At 34.1% G+C, this 20,842-nt stretch overlaps 1 protein-coding gene and 1 long non-coding RNA gene across 6 annotated transcripts in view; both read left to right on the top strand.

Annotated features, from left to right (window-relative positions):
• The window catches only part of LOC137490042 (uncharacterized), an 846,477-nt gene that overhangs the window by 811,740 nt on the left and 13,895 nt on the right, over nucleotides 1–20,842 (top strand). The window lies entirely within an intron of this gene.
• Nucleotides 1–20,842, top strand: part of si:dkey-282h22.5 — a 34,739-nt gene that overhangs the window by 10,453 nt on the left and 3,444 nt on the right. For 2 of the 5 annotated variants that reach the window (XM_073935529.1, XM_073935526.1), the window contains exons 4-5: nucleotides 18,745–18,960; nucleotides 19,270–19,381. In XM_073935529.1, the coding sequence (XP_073791630.1) occupies nucleotides 19,276–19,381 (106 nt within the window). In that variant the 5' untranslated portion in view covers nucleotides 18,745–18,960; nucleotides 19,270–19,275. 5 annotated transcript variants of the gene reach the window in all.

The raw sequence follows: 20,842 nt of genomic DNA, 5'->3' as shown, positions 1-20,842 counted from the left end.
CTTGAAGTGTCTTAGTTTAAAAAGCCTTAAAGGGGATCTTTTGTGCCCCTTTTGTAAAATAGGATGTAAAATAAATCTCTGATGTCCCAAGAGTGTGTATGTGAAGTTTCAGTTCAAAATACCTTACAAATAAATGTTGTAACTTGTTGAAACTGCCACTTTTTTGGCTTTGATTCAAATTGTGTCATTTCGATGACTGTCGCTTTAAATTCTAATTTTCAAGGCGGAGCTACAAATGCCTATGTGTCAGCATAACAGCAAATTCAAAACTAGAATAGCATTCTCTCTGTCACTAAACTGATGTAAAATCAAATGGTGGACAGCTGCTTCTCACTCAGGGCTGTCTATTCTATAAGGGAAAGATTGTCACTAATCGGAGTGACTTTCTCCTTCCAATGACACACATATATATAGGGGGAATGTCAATTAAAGTGTTTCTGCAGGCTGTTATTATACAGTATGATTAAAAAAATAATAGTTAATTACTTTTTACCGTTAAAGGCTGGCTATATTTACACACTGCTGCCACATAGCAACCTCTTTAAAGTTTAAACCTCTTTAAAGTTTATAGTTCACCCAAAAATGAAAGTTTAATCATCATATACTCACAGAAATGGTTTTATACTCTTGTGACTTTCCTTTTTTTGTTGTTGCTGAACACAAAACAAGATATTCTGGAAAATGTTGGGGGGAAAAAGCAACCATTGACATGAATAGTAGAAACAATAATGTCAATGGCTGTGAACATCAGATGCTGTTAAACATAAGCAGGTATGAATCATAACACCAAATGCTGATGATGTATTGTATGCATAGATGTGCTGCTGGCGTGTGTGTGGGTTTGTGCAGATGTTCTCCTCGGCCGGCCTCTGTATTTTGAAGTGGAGAGCGCAGCGCAGTAGGTATTCATGGAATGAGCAGAGCAGATTTTTCCTTCTCACAGCTCCTTCCACACCACCTGAGTCCAGAAATATTACTCATGCAGACACTGCTGTCTGTGCAAACTCCATTAAACTCTGCTCTGCTCTTCTCCATGTCTGCACACTCACTAATAAACAAGTGCATTCCTCTAATCAGTCTTATTTGAGTTTGGTTATTTGAGATTTTTTTTGTGTATAATAATAATGATAATAATAATTATCATTGTTATTATTATCATCATTATTTCTATTATTATTATTATTATTTGATTATTATTATGTAATTGGTGTGTGTGTGTGTGTGTGTGTGTGTGTGTGTGTGTGTGTGTGTGTGTGTGTGTGTTTGTGTATATATATATATATAATAATAAATATTATTACTGTTGTTATTATTAAATTGATAATAATAAAAGTAAATATCCATTAAATGTATCTATTTCTAATATATAATAATTAACAAAGTAATAATTATCATAAGTTATTATATAAATATTATTACAGTTGTTGTTATTAATAAATTTAGTTGATGATGATACATATTACTAAGAAATAGTCCATTAAATAATTATAATATATCCCTGAATATGTCACAAATATAATATAAACTAATTAGTTTAGTAATAATCATTATAATTAGTTATTATATAAATATGATTTCGTTAATAACAAAAACAGTTATTTCATATAATAAAATGGTTAGTATTATAAATAAAATGAATGTTATTGCTGTTGTTAATATTATTAACTTTAATCGATGATGATTCATATTACTATTAATAAAAATTCTAAAATATTAATGAGAAATATATGTATATATATATATATATATATATATATATATATATATATATATATATATATATATATATATATATATATATATACATATACAACAGTTCTGTCGGGTTCTCGAATGATTATTAGCTACTAGCCATGATATATATAAATAATATCAGCACCCGTACAGCCTCTTTACCCTTTGTGTATTACTCCGCCCACATACAGCCAGCAACAAGCAGACATTACAGATCTAAAGTTTAAAAGATGCTTGCTCCGCTGTTTAACTGTCATTATGATTTAAATCCAATGTGGAAGAAAGTAGTTCCTCATACAAAAGGGTTTTTGAGACTTTCCGTGTTTGATTTTGTTTTTATATACACAATTATGCCGTCAAACTGTTTTATAAATGCAATATCACACGAGTAGCAGTGCGATATGGCTGTATATCAGCACTGGTGTGGGCACTAAGGCACTCGGCCTACATCTTCGTGCCAACGCACGCCTCCCACCAGTGCCGATATACAGCCATATCGCACTGCTACTTGTGTGAAATTGCTCATATATATATATATATATATATATATATATATATATATATATATATATATATATATATATATATATCCCTGAATATTTATCACAAACATTAAAATATATAATTGTTAGTGTAGTATTAATCTTTATAATAATTTGTTAGTAAATGCATATACATATGATTTAGTTATATAAATAGTTAGTAATTTTATATAATAAAGCATGATCTGTATAAAAAAGTGGTAGGTATTATTATTTATAATAATCTAAATATTATAATGGCTGTTATTATTAATTTTATTCGATCATGATTCATATTACTATTAATAAAAGTAACTATCCATTAAAATTATATATTAATATGATATACCCCAGAATATGAATCAGAAATATTATAATATATAATAATTATTGTAGTAGTAATCATTATTATATTTAGTATAATATATTAATATAAATATGATTTAGTTATTAAATACATAGTTATTAATTTTCTATAATAAAACATGTAACAAAAAGTATTATTAATATAATATTATCATAAACACCGGCTGTTTTAGCAATATTTAAGTAATCCTGCAAATATCTGCACTGCAAATCGTCTATGACGAATGAAGCATCTGAACTTTAGTCTGTACATTATAAATACTGTATCACTATTCAAAATGCATCAGTTTCTCTCTTGACATTTTGCCCGTCAGTACAAATTGATAATCGCTCAGACAGAATAACTGCTAGTCTGGTATTTTTTTGATGGAGTCTATGATATTTCTCCCCATTGTTATGCTGATAAATGAAGTCCACCTGTAAAAGCTGGCGGCGGGTTGGAAATCGTGTGCCAATCTGCACACGTCAGCCGAGATTCTGTGGCGCTTGCTGTAAATTTATCAAAACATATGCATTGCCTCGGCTCGGAGCCTGCTTTTTTAGAAGTATATCATTGGGAAAGTTTTGCAGATGATAAATTAGAGTAAAAACCTCAACGTGAAAGTCAGCATGCGACAGTAAAGGTGTCTGAAGTTCATTAATTCTCTTGCTGCTTCTGGCCTCACAAAGATTTCCATGTTTGCTCCTTTGCTTTTTTCCTGCTGGCTTGCCATATTTCCCTTCACTAGAAATACCCTCTAATTGACCCATAGATGAGCCCCGCCCCCTTAGTTACTGTTGCTAACTCAGACAAACAAGCAGAGTTGCTGACAATCTTACAGTGACAGCTGTCCAGGATCAACACTTACACGCGCACCACAGGGGAAGATTAAATTAATAGTATAACACTTTAGTTCACACTATCAATTACTGCCTTTTTACCTGCCTGTCATTAGGATATTAACTGTTTGTTACACTGTAAAAATGATTTGACAAGTACAAATACATGGTGGCTCAGTGGTTAGCACTTTTGCCTCAATGCAAGAAGGCCGCTGGTTCGAGCTCCGGCTGGGTCAGTTGGCATTTCTGTGTGGAGTTTGCATGTTTTCCCCATGTTGGCATGGGTTTCCTCTGGGTGCTCCGGTTTCCCTCACAGTCCAAAGACATGCGCTATATGTAGTTGAACTGAATAAACTAAATTGGCCATATATTGTATGTGTGTGAATGAGTTTGTATGGGTGTTTCCCAGTACTGGGTTGCGGCTGGAAGGGCATCTGCTATGTAAAACATATTCTGGTTCATTCCGCTGTGACAACCCCTGATGAATAAAGGGATTAGGCTGGAGGAAAATGAATAAATGAATGAAATACATGCATAAAATAAATTTTTATGTCACTTTTTTTTCTTATTTTATTAAATTATTTAGTGTTTAAATCATTTTGTTTAGGTATACAAGGTTTACTGTAATATTTTAAGTCAGTTTGGCTTATGTAAGTTGACATGACAAAAATTTTTTATTTTATTTAACTAAATTTAAGGCAGTAAGGTTTTTTTACTATGTCGTTCTTATTCTGCATAGCTAATTCTTCCCAATACTACTTCATTTATAAATATCAATAAGCATCAAATTAATTTAATAGCCTTAATTAATGGTTTGTTAATAGTGTGAAATGTACATTAAATGAAAGTTTGGGCTTGTTAATTCACATTTAACTCACTTTGCTAGTGGCTTTTTACCTGTCTGTTATTAGGATAATAACTGTTTATTACACTGTAAAATATAATATTACAAAATATTAATATTACAAAAAGTCATGACATCAAATATTTTTAAGTTAATTTAACGTATTTTAATATGTTAATCAGGTTTCAACTAATTATTTAACAGTTTGACATAATTTTTTTACGTCGGTTTGACTAATGTAAGTTGAAATGACGAGAACATATCATTTGATTTGATCAAACTTAAGGTAGTTAGATTTTTATTTTTATTTTTTTTACTTATTCTGGATCTATAATTCTATCCAATACTACACTGTAAAAAAATGTTTACAACTTACATTTTAAGGCAACCAGTTTCAGGACATTATTGAGTTTACTCAACCTAAATCGAATCAAGTGCAGTAATTGGGTTGAAAGTTTATTACTATTTTAAGTTGAGTCAACTTTTATTTATTAAGGTACTTCCTTAACAAATTGAATTAATAATTTTAATTAATGGTTTGTTAATAGTGTGACTTGTACATTAAAGTTTGACCAAATTCATTTACACATTCACTTTGCTAGTGGCATTAATTACTGCCTTTTTACCTGCCTGGTAAGATATTAACTGTTTATTACACTATTAAAAAATTATAGGGCAAAGTCATGACAACAAAGGATTCTAAATTATTTCATCAGGTTTCAACTAACTGTATTTTAGTTATACAAGGTTTAACGTAATATTTTAAGTCAGTTTGGTTAATGTAAGTTGAGTGACTTGAAAATGACTTGTAATTTGATTTTTATACAGTGTAGTGCTTATAAAGGATGATCTTCCTAATACTACTTCCTTAATAACTATAGATAAGCAGCCAATTGAATTAATAATCTTAGTTAATGGTTTGTTTATAGCGTGAATTGTACATTAAAAGAAAGTTTGACCATATGAATTTACATTTAACTCACTTTGCTAGTGGCGCTTCCCTTTTGTTGCTTATCTAAAGGACACCCTGTGTAACTTTATAGCAATTGGCATTAATTAACTTTAGCTGAAGTTAGCAGAGTTAAAAGCACTGTTGCTTTGACTTATCTAGAACATATGTGTATGGCATCCTTGTTGATTTTTTGATGTTAAAGGAATAATTAACCACAAAATTGAAAACTAGAGCTATAATTTACTCACCCTTAAGCATCCTGTGTATATAATCTTTATCTGTCAGACAAACATAGTTGGAGTGGTTTTAAATGTGATCTTTCATGCTGTATAATGATGTTGAATGGTGACCCTTTTTTTTGGACGTTTTCAAAAGTGCATGAATCCATTATAAAACTAATCCATACACCATCAGATGGTTGACACATGTCTTATTAAGCAGATTGAAGTGTTAAAAACTCATTTATGAAGCAAAAAAAGAGATAGATAGGGTATAATAAAAACTCCGCTACTTTCATTGGGTTGCTTGTCATTCGATTTAAATAGGTTTTCACTCAGATTTTCTTGCACCTGGCAACCCTGCTTGTCAGTTTTCTTTTATATCTGCATTTATTTTAGGACACTGATTGTTTCTCTTGTGTGGAAGTAGATGTTGATCACCTGTTAACATCTCTTATGGTTGTATATAGAGCGAGAAGCAACTACTGCTACTTGAAACTGTTTATAATCAGCACTAACAGGAATCAGTGACTCAATCAGACCACAGTCACAGTGTATTTTCTCTGTTGTTTTTATTCTCCCTAGAGATATGGCATGTGCGTTTGATTACTCTTTTCATTTCATCATGCAATGGACTGATTATGGGCTTCTCAGTGGTGGATTTAAGTAACAGAAGTGACTGCATCAGATTTGCCTCAGTAAGTTTACAATTGATTAGTTGTTCTTACAGTTTACAAATACAGCTCAATCTCTAACTCGCATTCATTCACTACTTAATAACCCATGACATTTCATTTTAAAGCATGTCTGTGAATGTCCAGAACGGTTTAGTCAGTATTTCTCAGTGTGCCAAGAACAATGTTTTTTTTTCTGTAAGTAAGTCGATCACTGATTTGTTTTCCCTCATCTCAAAAGTGAGCTTTATTAGCCAATAATCAAATGCTTAAGTTTATGTCCCAGAAAATGAACAGTAACAAGAATTACTTTGACATTACCACTTCAGCGATACACATTTTTTTATTCATCCATTGCTTGTCTGCTTGCAAACGTGCTTTCTCTATAAATAAGTATTGAATGTGTCACATTTTTTCCTGGAAATAATATTTCTAAAGGAGCTGTTGACCTGACATTTAGGTGTAATAACAATGGAATAACACAAGAAGAAAGTGCTGAACTACTGAAATATATTTAATACTTAATGTAGGATGTTTATGGTACTTAAACGTCTTAAAGACGCCTCTCAAATGGAGAATAAAGTCACATGCAGTGCTCAGGTGTACGTTTTTCAGACTTCAAAAGAGAATTTTGATGATTCTGTGGCTCTTGTCTATCAAATCTGATCTTCATTTTGTATTTTCTATTGGATTTAAGTCAGGTGATTGGCTGGGCCATTCTACAGCTTGATTTTCTTTCTCTGAAAGCATTTGAGAGTTTCCTTGGCTGTGCTTTTGGATCATTGTCTTGCTGAAATGTCCACTCTGGTTTCATCTTCATCATCCTGCTAATGTAGATGTTGGACTGAAGCAGCTTATACTCATTTACAATGAGGAAGTGCAGAGGTTTGGTGAAGAACTACTGAGAGATTTCAGTTGCTGTCTGGGCTTTCCAAATATTTCTACACCTTCCTTTCTTCTTGTGTTCAATACTTTTTCCCTGTGTCATTTTATTATACTACACATACCTTCATTTCTAAACTAATTAGTTTTGTTTTCTTTGCATATATGGATATTTTTGTTTGTTACCGACATCCAGTGAAGATTTCAAGTCAACAGCACCTTTAGAAATATATGTTTTCTTAGAAAAATGGTGACGTGTTGAATACTTATTTCCTCCACTTTATAATTTTTTTTTTGTTGGCTCTTTATTTCCCTATTTGGATGTTATTTTTGAGTTTCTGTTCTAAGCGTCTTGCATTTTAAAAAAAGACTTCAGTTTGAACCATGTGGTCAGTTTTATGATGCCACCTTAAAACAAAATGAAGTTGTTGACTTTACAGGAGAAAGATGAGGAGAGGAGGGTCCTCAGCAGGCATCTTGTTGTCAAAACGACATAGAAAACGCATCAGAAATGCAGATAATTTGATGTCAGTTTGATGTGAAAGACATTGGCATCAAAAACACTATCCTCTAATCTATTTTGACCCCATTGTTAGATGCCAATTTTGGCATCAAATTGTTTGGCATCAAGTACATTTGTCATTTGGAATTAAAGCTTTAAGATGAATACAACCCTGATTCAACCCTATTCAAATACTTTTTGTGTCATTTTTGTGGTGAAAAGGACGCCAAGGTTTTGACATTAAGGTTTTTGATGTTGTTTTCATATCAAGGTGTCAGCACATGTATTTAACATTTTATTTATTTCAAATTTGAGGTAGTGGTTTATTTTATGTCCTGCAAACCTATAATGCAATCATTTTATAGATTTGACTCTCACGTCACATTGGCATGACAATTTTTGAAATCCTAATTTGCAATCCTTTTTTAAGTGTTTTAGGCTTTTATATTGCATTACAGGCCCCTGAAATCAGAAACAGTAAACAATCAGGCCACAATATCATGCAAATGTCATGTTTGATGTAACTCATATACAATTGAAGTCGAAATTATTAACCCTACTGGGATTTTTAAAAATATTTCACAAGTGCTGAGATGTTCTTCAAACACATTTTTTAACTACAGTTTTAGTAATTCGGAGAGGCAGTGGCGCAGTAGGTAGAGCTGTCGCCTCACAGCAAGAAGGTCGCTGGTTCGAACCTCGGCTCAGTTGGCGTTTCTGTGTGGAGTTTGCATGTTCTCCCTGCCTTCGCGTTGGGTTTCCTCCGGGTGCTCCGGTTTCCCCCACAGTCCAAAGACATGCGGTACAGGTGAATTGGGTAGGCTAAAGTGTGTGTGTGTGTGTGTGTGTGTGTGTGTGTGTGTGTGAATGTGTGTGTGGATGTTTCCTAGAGATGGGTTGCAGCTGGAAGGGCATCCGCTGCGTAAAACTTGCTGGATAAGTTGGCGGTTCATTCCGCTGTGGCGACCCCAGAATTATAAAGGAACTAAGCCGACAAGAAAATGATTGAATGAGTTTTAGTAATTCATTACTCTTACTAATTTCTTTTGTCCTTGCATGATGACAGTACAATAAAATTTAAGCTTAATTCATTTAGCAAGATATTATAAGTGCAATTTGAATGATTAATTAGACAAATCAATGGACAACAGTGGTTAGTTCTGTAGCCCATCAAAAATATAACAATCTTTATATAATCTCTGACCATATAGCCCTTTTAAAATTTATTTTGTATTCTGGCCAAACTAAAAGAAACGACTTTCTCTTGAAGAAAAAACATCAAAGTGAATACTGTGAAAAGTGTACTCATGTCCAAAGCAATAACTGAACTTGAGATTGTTAGGAGATCACCAGCCAAACCCAAAACAAGCGACCGATAATTGCTAAATCTTTGTACAGAAATGTGCAACATGTCATGGGTTTTCACATATTCAAAAGTGGGATGATGTGCACTGTCAAAACTATGGCTTGCTTCTTTTGGTGGCATGTTTTTCTGTCAATCTTTTTGCAGGTCATATTTATCAGGAAGTTTTCATGACTTTTGAACAGGTAATGGGTGAATGTGTTCAAAGCAAGAAAATTAAAATATAAAAAGAGTGAAAACATGGCCGGCACCTTAGTCTTGGGCCTTAATTACACTTATTTTAATATCTGCATAGTCGTACCATCACAGCTACAGCTTTGTGTAACCAGAGAATGGCATGAGTAGGCAATCGAGAGAGCGAGAAACCTTTGAAAAACACAGCGAGTGGGCCAGATTATTCTTTTCTGGCACCCGGATCTTGGTGTGGTGTCATTATTTCCATAAGTCCATGCTGGCTTGTTCTGCTGGCCGGGCCTGTGCATTGGATCAGAGCGTATGGCTGATGATTAGTGCAGGATCCAGGAGCTTCAGGCGGGTCAGAGGTGGAAGAAATGCCTGCTGTTTTTACCTGCTTCATAATTTGATTAGTTTGACAGTGTCCTGCAACTGCTGAACACAGATCAGTAGCAGGTTGTGCTTCTGGGGTTAATGGATTTTAAGAGGGAGCAGCCTCCCTTAAAGATGGAACACACATGAATCTCGTGCTTCCTTCCTATTCCCGTTGGTGCTTCCTCTGTGGCTTTGTTGTCAGACTTTTTTCATGTGAAATTACATCCGTGAGCTCTACTGATGCCTATTGCCCGGACATTCTAAGACCTTCGGGAGGAATTTATTACTGGGATGTCCACGAGATTGCGCAAGTACATAAGTCTGTTTGAATGTGCATCTCACGAAAAAGCTCATGTGCAGATTGTAAATCAAGAGAAAAAAACGCAATAATTTTCAGAAATATGTTTTTACATGGAAAAGGTGAGGCATAAAGGGAAAAGCATAGATCTATCAAGTGTCCATCCATCTGTCCATCCATTCATCTTTTCTTCTTTTCGATCCATCCATCCGTCTTCTTTTCCATCTGTCCATCCATCAGTTAGTTCTTCTTTTTCTTATGCGTCTGTCTATCCCTCTCTTCTTCTTTTATCCATCTATCCACCCTTGTATTTTCATCCATCCATCTTTTCTTCTTCTTTTCCATCCATTCATCCATCCAGTCTTCTTTTTTTCCATCTGTCAGTCCATCCATTCTTTCTTTTTCAAATATATCCATCAATTTTATATTTTTTTCATCCCTTTCCTCATCTATGTATTTATCCATCCATCCATCCATCCATCCTTTTTTATCCATCCATCCATCCACCCATCCATCTGTTTTTATCCATCCATCTATCCATCTCATCTATTTTTTATTCATCCATCCATTAATCAAATTTTTATCCTTTCATCCCTCCGTCTTTTTTATCCATCATCCATCCATCCATCCATCCATCCATCTATCTGTTTTTACCATCCATCTATCTATCCATCTCATCTATTTTTTTTTCATTCTTCACTTAAACAATTTTTTTATCCTTTCATCCATCCATCCTTCTTTTACTCATCCATCCAACCAACCATCCATTCATCCTTTAAAACATTCTTCTATCCATCCATTCATCCAATTATCAATTCCTCTTATCCATCCATCTATCCCCTCCATTCTTTTTTCAATCCATCCATTCTTTTATATATCCAGCCATCCAACTATCCATCCTTCAATATATCCCATCCACTTTTCTTTTATCCATCCATACTTCCATCCATGCATCCATCCAACCATCCACCCATCTCATCTATTTATCATCCATCCATCCATCCATTTATCATTTATTCATCCATCCATCCATCTATTCTTTTATCCATCCATCCATCCATCCTTCTTTTACTCATTTACTCATTCTTCTTTTATCCATCCATCCATCTATCCATCTATCCTTCTTTTATCCATCCATTCATTTTTCTTTTATCCCTTCATTTACCCAATTATCCATCCTTTTTTAATTTATTCTTTTTTTGTCCATCCATACTTTATTCATCAATCCATCCATTCTTCTATTATCCATCCTTTCATCCATGTTTTATCTATTTATCCATACAGTTGTCCATCCATCCATCCCATCCATTCGTCTTTTATCCATACATCCATTCTTTTATCTACCCATCCCTTTACCTATCCACTCATCCATTCTTCTTTTATCATCCATCCATCCATCCTTTTATTATCCATCCATTTATTTTTATTTTTTTCATTCATCTGTCCATTCTTCTTTTGTCCATCCATATATCACCTCCATTCTTTATTTATCCATCCATCCATTTTTCTTTTATCCATCCATCCATCCATCCATCCATTGTTCTTTTATCTATCCATCCGTCTGTGCATACTTATATTTATTCATCCATCCATTCTTTTTTATCCATCCGCCCATCCATATATCTATCCATCAATTCCATTCATTCTTTTTATCTATCCACCCATAGCATCAATTCTTATATAAACATCCCTCCATCTCATCCATTTTTCTTTTTTACCCATCCACTGATCAATCAATCCATTCTTGTTTTAACTACTCATCCATCTATCCCACCTCTTCATCCCGTTTCAGTTCTGGTTCAGCCTGTATTCACACGCCTGTGATCTTTAATCAATATAACCATCTGAACATTTGGCCACAGGTAAAACATTTACTAATATGTAGAGATCTTTAGCAGCTTTTTCTGTACTAATATGCAGTTTCTCTTGCTTGTGAAGAGCCTTCAACGTAGAATGTTGATGCCTCACGTTGTTTTTATAACTGTGAACATGTAATACCAATCTGCTTTTGTTGTTGCAGTATTGCTACGCTTCTAACTGGAGCGGATCCAGACATTTTCCAAAAACTCAAGGCCCTCCAGAAGACGCTGATCTCTCCTGCATTCTCACACTGACCGGTTTGGATTGGATTAGCAGTGCATGTTTGTTTATAGAGGATCTCTTTTCAACGCAGGTGGAAATTCATCTCTCACTTTCTGCTTTATAGATTTCTCAAGCATGACCTTGGATGAATCTGAAGGGTTTGTAAGCCATCCTTTCACCTTTAATCATGTCAGTTTTAAGACTCCATTAGGCCCAGAGTAGTCTTCTGATAGTTCTTTGGCCAAATTTACACAATATTTTCTTTTTGTTTAGAGGGAAAACTTTTAAAGCTCTTGTACAGTCTGTAATTTGTTGTAGCAGTGGGATTCGACTGTGTCCGTATGTGTTCTGCATCATGAATCTTTTTTCTGGTCCATATGTTGCAAACTTCATTTTATATGTCCATAATACTTTGCTCGCTCAGCCAAAATGACTAAATCACTCAAGCTTTTCTAAAGCATTTGAAGACATATCCAGGTGTTTGAGCTAGTGATACCCTTCCATCAAGAGGAGACAGTATTAATGTATTTTCATATTATTATTCCTCATGCGTAGTATTACTCCAGCCCAAACTTTCCTGGAGCACAAATCCCACATATCTATAGAAACCAAAAAATAATTTAATGGCAAACTGGTGACTTGGGCTATTGCTAGACACTTAAAGGATTAACATCATGATGCTGAGTAGTGCTAATTGTTTTATTAAATCTTTGAATTTTTAGTCAATTGTCTACGCAAGGCAAGACAGATTTATTTATATAGCATATTTCATGCACAATGGGAATAGTATGAAAGTGCTTTACATGAGCTAGAAGATTAAAGGGATCATTAAATAATCACACATCAAGTATAAACAAAGACCCAAGACATGTCACTCGTATAGTTTTGAATAGGGAAAAGTCTAACAGTAAATATGGTGAATGAATATGCGCCAGGCACGTGCACACATAGTGCTCAACCTGTGCAGTGCACGTGCCCTTTTTAGTCTTGGATAGAAAGAGCCCTTCCAAAATGAACCCGGGTTTGGCAGAGGTGGCCTCGTCTGATGTAAAATGTATTATTTGGCCCAAAATCAGTATTTTTATATATATATATATATATATATATATATATATATATATATATATATATATATATATATATATATATATATATATATATATATATATATATATATACATATATATATATATATATATATATATATATATATATATATATATATATATATATATATATATATATATATATATCCCTTTGTAAGCAGCAGCGGTCACTGCTTTCGTTTTAATTATTCTTTAAACAGATTTTTCACAGGCCCAACATTAACTGTGTTTACGTGATTATCCTTTCATTATCACACACGGTATGTTTTTAACCTGTTTTCTTTTGCTTACAGATGTTTTTGTTAATGTGGTATAATGATCATTTTTTACAATAACATTGATTTAATAGGTTAATTCCGCATTTATGTGTAGTTAACTGCTGATCTGGGACAGTTGGTCAGGACAGACTGCTGATTATATTTTAGATACATGACAATAATTCTTTTAAATGTCAATTTTTAAAAAAAAGAAAAGTTTTGTTGAATTAAAAAGTGCTTGTATACAACTATATTTTGCTTGTTTTGACACGTTATTTAAAATGTGTAGCTAAGAAATAATAATTTATTTGTTTGTGGTGTGGTCAGAGATAAATTTAGTTAATCCTTCATTTTAAGCTCTGAAAAGTCATGTGAAATAAAAACGTATTTCAATGCCACACAACCCATTTGCTCGTGCACATTGAGCAAGCTCATACACAACACACGCACACAAAAAGTGAAATGACTGAGGAGGTATGTGGACGTAACACAAAATCCAAATCAAGTCATTTTAGCATGCCAAAGTCAAATTTATGCATATAAAATATATTTTCCCAACAACAAAATTGTGGCTAGTGAAAATGGCGAGTGGCTAGTGATGTTGGAAATCTACTAGCCACAGTGGCTGGTGATCAAAAAAGTTTATGTCAAGCCCGGATCGTAAGCTCGGCGAACAGTTTTGGAAAATTTGATGTTTCCCCATTCAGATGGAATGCCTTCGCATACTGCCCGAGAGGCATTTCAAAGATGGCTGCTGAGTGGAATGACTTGCCATGACTTGAAATGACTTAAAAAAAAGTTTGCAATGATTATAAACAGATTAAAATGTAATAAAATGTGTTTAAAATGAACAATAATCTTAAAAAGCATTAAGTTTTTAAAAAGTAATCATTTTGTTATTGCATTCTTCAGTTCACATGTTTATGGGCAAATCCTGCTTCATTCTATGGCATTTCGATTTTTATAAAATCATTGAAAGCTGTTTGGATTTTGTGATCTCGTCACCAAGACTGGTGATGCATAATATTTGATTGATTCTGGGAACATTTCTGGTCATAGCACTTTGTCTGGCATGCTGTCTTGCCGATGAATGCCTTTAAACTGATACAAGAAGAGACACAGCCAAGCTTTTATTTGTTTCGAATGCTGAATTACGTAATGCTCTCCTGACTCTGGGGATCTGCCCTGGGCAGAGCATTTCTGCACACTTTCAGAACATGCAGTTTATGTAATGCTCACAAGTTCAATGAAGCACCTTCGTGTTCTCGCAAGGGCCCGCCAAATATGATCCAGAATATCTATTTTCGCTGAAAACAGTTAAGTAATGTCACATGAGTTCTGAGCACAATGAAGTCACGTTATCAGAACTGGGGAAAAGAGCACTTCCCTAAAAACAACTACAAGGCACATGCGAAACTGTTTGTAACTGTGTAACTCGTGGAAGTCCTTATGGATCTAAAGGCAATTGGTTTACTACGATTCTAGAGTTTACTTTAAAAAATAAAGAGAGTGGGAGAGTTGTCTAGTGCATTTAATCAATAACACAAATGAGTTGCGTTCTTAAAGGAACACTTTAAATCTTTACGGTTTTATCATTTTTTTTAACCATTCGATCTCTTGGTCCACCAGGAACACTTGTAGCTTAGCATAGCATAAATCATTGAATCAGATTAGACCATTAGCATCTCACTCAAATTTTTAAAAAGGAATTTCGATACTTTTTCTATTTAAAGCTTGACTTTTCTGCAGTAACATTGATGAAAAAATAAAAAGTTGCTTATTTAAAGCTCTTACAAATAGAGGGAGATGCTAATGGTCTAATCCAATTCAATGATCTATGCTAAGCTAAGGTAAATGAGATATTTAGAAGTATTTTGGAACCAGGTACTAATTGACTTCACTGAAAAAATGTTAGATTTATTATTTTTTAAGACAAGTGGTTGCAAACCATGTACATGGGCTGAATTTAAACAAGCAAATTAAATTAGGTAATGTTCAACTCAATTTGTTTGCTTAAATTCAGCCTATACAAATTGTTTGCAACCACTATACCTTAGAAATCCAATTAATCATTTTTAGTGCTTTTTCTCTAAATGTTTTCTCTACCTAGGATGTTGCTTCAAACATTCTTCAAAATATCTTCTTTTGTATTCAGCATAAAAAGAGTGTGGGTAAAATTAAACTTTGGGGTAAACTATCTCTTTAAGATACAGTAAGTTCAATTCATTTTTTTTTGTTTATTATCAGTTCGGTATGTCTTAAACAACAGTACAATCTATTGAACTATCTATAAACATTAATTTTAATTAATGTTGAAAAGTTGTTAAGCTGAATTACTTGTGGAAGTCCTTTGGATCTAATGGGTATTGGTTTACTATTATTGTAGCGTTTACTTTAGAAAATAAAGAGAGTGGGAGAGTTGTCTAGTGCATTTAATGAATAACACAAATGAGTTGCAATCTTAAAAGAACACTTTAAGGCTTTATAATTTTTTTAATCTTTCAGCCGATCTCTGGGGTCTGCTGGGAAAACCTTTAGCTTAGCTTAGCATAAATCATTGAATCAGATTAGACCGTTAGCATCTCACTCCAAAATATGAGTTTTAAATTTTTTTTTTCTTTTAACAGCTTGACTCTTCTGTGGTTACGTTGTGTACTAAGACTGATAAAAAATAAAGTTATTTAAAGCATAGAAAAAATTAAGCGAGATGCTAATGGTTTAATCCGATTTAATGATCTATGCTTAGCTAAGTTAAAGGAGATATTTAAAAGAATTATGGAAACAGGTAATAATTTACTTCACTGAAGATTTATTAATTTAGTTAAGGTAAGTAGTTGCAAACAATGTATATGGGCTGAATTTAAACAACAAAAATCTAATTTAATTTAATTCAACTTAATTTGTAAATTCAGCCTAAATAAATTGTTTGTAGCCACTCACCTTAATTTTACATACAATTAATCACTTTTTTCAGTGCTCTTCTCATAAATATTTCCATACTAAAGATATAGCTTCCAACATTCTACAAAATATCTTATTTCATATTCATCATAAAAAAAGATAACATGAGGGTATGGGTAAATGTAGAATACATTTCAATTTTGAGGTGAACTATCTCTTTAAGATGATTGAAAGGGACACTGTAACTCATTTTTGTTGTTGTTTATTACTGTAGCTGCTCAGTATGTTTTAAACTGCAGTGTAATCTATTTAATACTGTATTAACATCAGTTTATATTAATGTTGAAAACATCTCTGCATGCACGATTTAGCTGTTTTCATAAATAAAACTATGTGGAGAACGATGTTATATGATTGAAGATGAAACTCTGAACACCCTCAAAGAAAAATAGCTAAGATCAAACAGTGCACCCGTAATCCATACTAACGCCTCATCTGCTGTTCAGCCATGTTTTTCCTGTTCCTCCTCTGCATTTTTTTTGCCAGGCCAGATTCTGATGCGATATTTCATTCTTCTCTATTACAGTCTGCTAAATTTCGTACTATTTACAGATTGTCTGTGAATGCAGCTTCAGGTTGTGTCGGTGTCTCCGGTCAGGTCCAGATGTTGAGCAGACCACAATTATAGTGACATCAAACCCTGGAGCTGATCCCAGACCTCGAAATTATGCTGATAAAACGGTACTTAACTCTTCTGTCACAGTGAATGAGGGAGATCCTCTATGTTTTGTTGTTTAGCGAGTGTCTCGTAGGAGCTTTTTACTGTAGCTTTAAAAAGAAGCCATTTATGAATAAGAGAAATCACCTTCACAGACCATGGCTGTTAACCCTTACTGCTCAAACTGACTACCCTTTCATTATGTTCGTGGCGGTTTTTGCCCCATTGATTTTCATTATAACCACATTTTTTGATTGCAAAGCCATGATAGCATATAATCATGATTTTTTTATTTACTGGTGGATTTCACTGTTGGGAAGAGGTAAAAATTTTCATTTTTTTACTGTTGATCATCAGTTAGAATCCACAAAAAGCTTAGTTTCTGGATTTTATATGGACTTGTGCCGTATTTAATGTTATACTTTATATTTACTATTGCCATATATTTTATATTTACACATAACTTGAAAACATGTAGTACAAAACATTTGCAATTTGCAATTAGGAAAGTATTGTGTAGATAACAATTACTTTACGTTTTACCCAAACGCTCCAAAAATGCTGGTTGTTTTAACCCAACATTGGGTCAAATTTGGTCAAACTCAAACATTGGGTTAAAAAGTCTCATTTAAATGCACCCAAATGACCCAACATTGGGTTAAAAAAACACCCAGCAATTTTTTGTGTAATTACCTGCAGTTATCTTAAGATAAAACTGGAGGGTTTTGTTTTAACCCAAAGTTTTATCCAAACTGTTAGGTTTGTCCACATTTGATCTAATATTGGGTTAAAACACTCAGAATTTCTTTATTTACCTGTATTTACCTGCAGTCCCTTAATATATGACACAAAAATAAAATAAAAAAAATTATAAATAAAAAAACTGCTGGGTTGTTCTAGCCTAAAGTTGGGTCAAATATGGTCAAATCCAACATTTGCTGTTTTTCAATTAATCAATTTAAACAGCATTTTAATCCAAACTGTTAGGTTTGTCCATATTTGATCTAAAATTGGGTTAAAACACCCAGCATTTCTTTGTTTACCTGTATTTACCTGCAGCATCGTAATATATGACAAAAACAAAAAAAAAAAAAAACTACTGCTGGGTTGTTTTAACCCAAAGTTGTGTCAAATATGAACAAATCCAACATTTCATAACTTGTTTTTTTTTTTATTAATCAATTTAAACTGCATTTTAATCCAAACTGTTAGGTTTATCCATATTTGACCCAACATTGTGTTAAAACACCCAGCATTTTTTAGATACCTGCAGTATCTTAGTATATTACACACTAAAACAATCTACAACTGCTGGGTTGTTTTAACACAAAGTTGGTTTAATTATGGACAAATCCAACATTTGATTAATTTGTTTTTTAAATAATCAATGTAAGTAGCATTTTTATCCAAACTGTTTGGTTTGTCCATATTTGATCCAACATTGGGTTAAAAACCCAGCATTTTTAGAGTGCATTTACCTGCAGGATCTTAAGATATGATAGAAAAAAAAAACCCTGTTGGGTTGTTTTAAACCAAAGTTGGGTCAAATATGGACAAATCCAACAGTTTGCTTTTTTAAAAAAGTCCATTTAAATAGCATTTTTATCCAAAACTGTTTGGTTTCTTCATATTTGACCCAACATTTGGTTAATATACCCAGCATCTTTTCATTTACCTGTATTTAACTGCAGTATCTTGAGGTAATCCACACTCAAAAAACAACAAAGACTTCTGGGTTATCCCACAGTTGGGGCAAATATTAACAAATCCAACATTTGCTATAGTTTTGTCCAAAACTGTTGGGTTTTTCTCCATTTTTGACCCAACATTGTGTTATAAAATTTGACTGTTTTTTATTATAACATTTAAGTAGCATTATTTTTATCCCTATTTACCCCAAATTTTGGTAAAATAACCGAGCATTTTTTTAGAGGTGCAGTAATATAGCATTTTCCTAGGTTTCCACATGCAGATGAGGATTGAGAATAAGAGCGGTGATGTCATGGATCTGTGCTGCGTCTTTTTAATGGGCGGGAGCAGGTCGAGGGCAGGATTCTGAAGCGTGGTATATTACTATAAGACAGCAGACGCAGTAAAATGTTCCTTCACTTCAACCACAACAACAGGGATTACTCTGCTGACCATTGGAACCAACTCCCAGCACAAGACCTGAGGTATTTACCCTGGACCACAGCTCAGATATTACTCCAGCTCTCAATATGACCTTTAACTATTCCAGCACTTTTACATTTGACAGATGCTGCGTGTTATCATGCAGCTGCTCAGTATTTATTTACGCTGCACACACACTCTGTCAACAACTGCACACACAATCTGTTTACCAGAGCCGTCAATGAAGCAAGCCCTTCAGCAGATTATATTTAACTCAATCCAGCGCTGAAATGCTCTTAAATGTGTGAGGCACATGCTGGAGGTCTTGAGTAAATGTCAGCCTGCTGTGTGATACTGGTGTTGTTTCACAGAGGAGGATGAAGATGAGGATAAAGTTTGCTGTGAACCTGCTGTCTCTGCTGTGTCTGTCTGCTGCTGCACAGAAGAAATGGACCCAGGAGACGTCTGAGTGGGACCACCGAGGTAAAATTCTCCTGAACTTTATTCGCATTTTCTTTGGCAGAGGTGATGTGAAACGGTGTAAGAAAAATCATAACAGATTTTATAGAGCAGTTGTTCTGAGATGTCCAAGTGTTACGCTCATAAAAGCAGTTTATTTTTGGCAATGATTGTTCCGTGACAATCTGTGAAAAAAGGATTCAGTAAAAGGTTCTTTTGTAGATGATTTTTTTTTGTGAAATATTTTTATACTGTTCTTTACACTTAGAAGATCTCTTGTAAAAGTTGTTTGCTGGAAAGATTCTTTATAGAACCAAAATCACAGCTCTTTTATAGCATCATAGTAAAAACTTCCTTTAGTTTTGAGAGTGTTTAGTCAAATACTGCTAAAATATTGCAGAGGATTGATTCTTTCTTTATTGATATATTAATAAAAGATGTCCTCATAAAAGATATCTATCTATCTATCTATCTATCTATCTATCTATCTATCTATCTATCTATCTATCTATCTATCTATCTATCTATCTATCTATCTATCTATCTATCTATCTATCTATCTATCTATCTATCTATCTATCTATCTATCTATCTATCTATCTATCTATCGTCTGTCTGTCTGTCTGTCTGTCTGTCTGTCTGTCTGTCTGTCTGTCTGTCTGTCTGTCTGTCTGTCTGTCTGTCTATGTCTATCTATATACTCATCGGCCACTTTATTAGGTACACGGTCTAAAATTTCTAATCAGCTAATCCGATGGCAGCCCCTCAGTGCTTTTAGACATGGTCAAGACGAGGTATGCAGAAGAGCATCTCTGCATGCACAACACATCCAACCTTGAGGCAGATGGGCTACAGCAGCAGAAGACCACACCGGGTGCCACTCCTGTCAGCTAAGATCAGGAAACTGAGGCTACAATTCACACGGGCTTACCAAAATTGGACAATAGAAGATTGTAAAAATGTTGCCTGGTCTGATGAGTCTCCATTTCTGCTTTGACATTCGGATGGTAGGGTCAGAATTTGGCATCAACAACATGAAAGCATGGATCCGTCCTGTCTTGTATCAGCGGTTAAGGCTGGTGGTGTAATGGTGTGGGGGATTTTTTCTTGGTACACTTTGGGCCCTTTAGTACCTATTGAGCATCGTGTCAACACCACAGCCTACATGAGTATTGTCGCTGACCATGTCCATCCCTTTATGACCAAAGTGTAGCCATCTTCTGATGGCTACTTCCAGCAGGGTAACGCACCATAAAGTGTGAATCATCTCAGACTGGTTTCTTGAACATGACAATGAGTTCACTGCACTCACATGGCCGCCACAGTCACCAGAGCTCAATCCAATAAAGCAACTTTGGGATGTGGTGGAACAGGAGATTGGCATCATGGATGTGCAGCCGAAAAATCTGCAGTATCTACGTGATGCTATCATGTCAATATGGACCAAAATCTCTGAGGAATATTTCCAGTACCTTGTTGAATCCA

Source organism: Danio rerio, chromosome 3 (genome assembly GCF_049306965.1).
Source record: "Danio rerio strain Tuebingen ecotype United States chromosome 3, GRCz12tu, whole genome shotgun sequence".
NCBI lineage: Eukaryota > Metazoa > Chordata > Actinopteri > Cypriniformes > Danionidae > Danio > Danio rerio.
The sequence above is the reverse complement of the archived record's forward strand: the minus strand, read 5'-3'. Positions and strand labels throughout refer to the sequence as shown.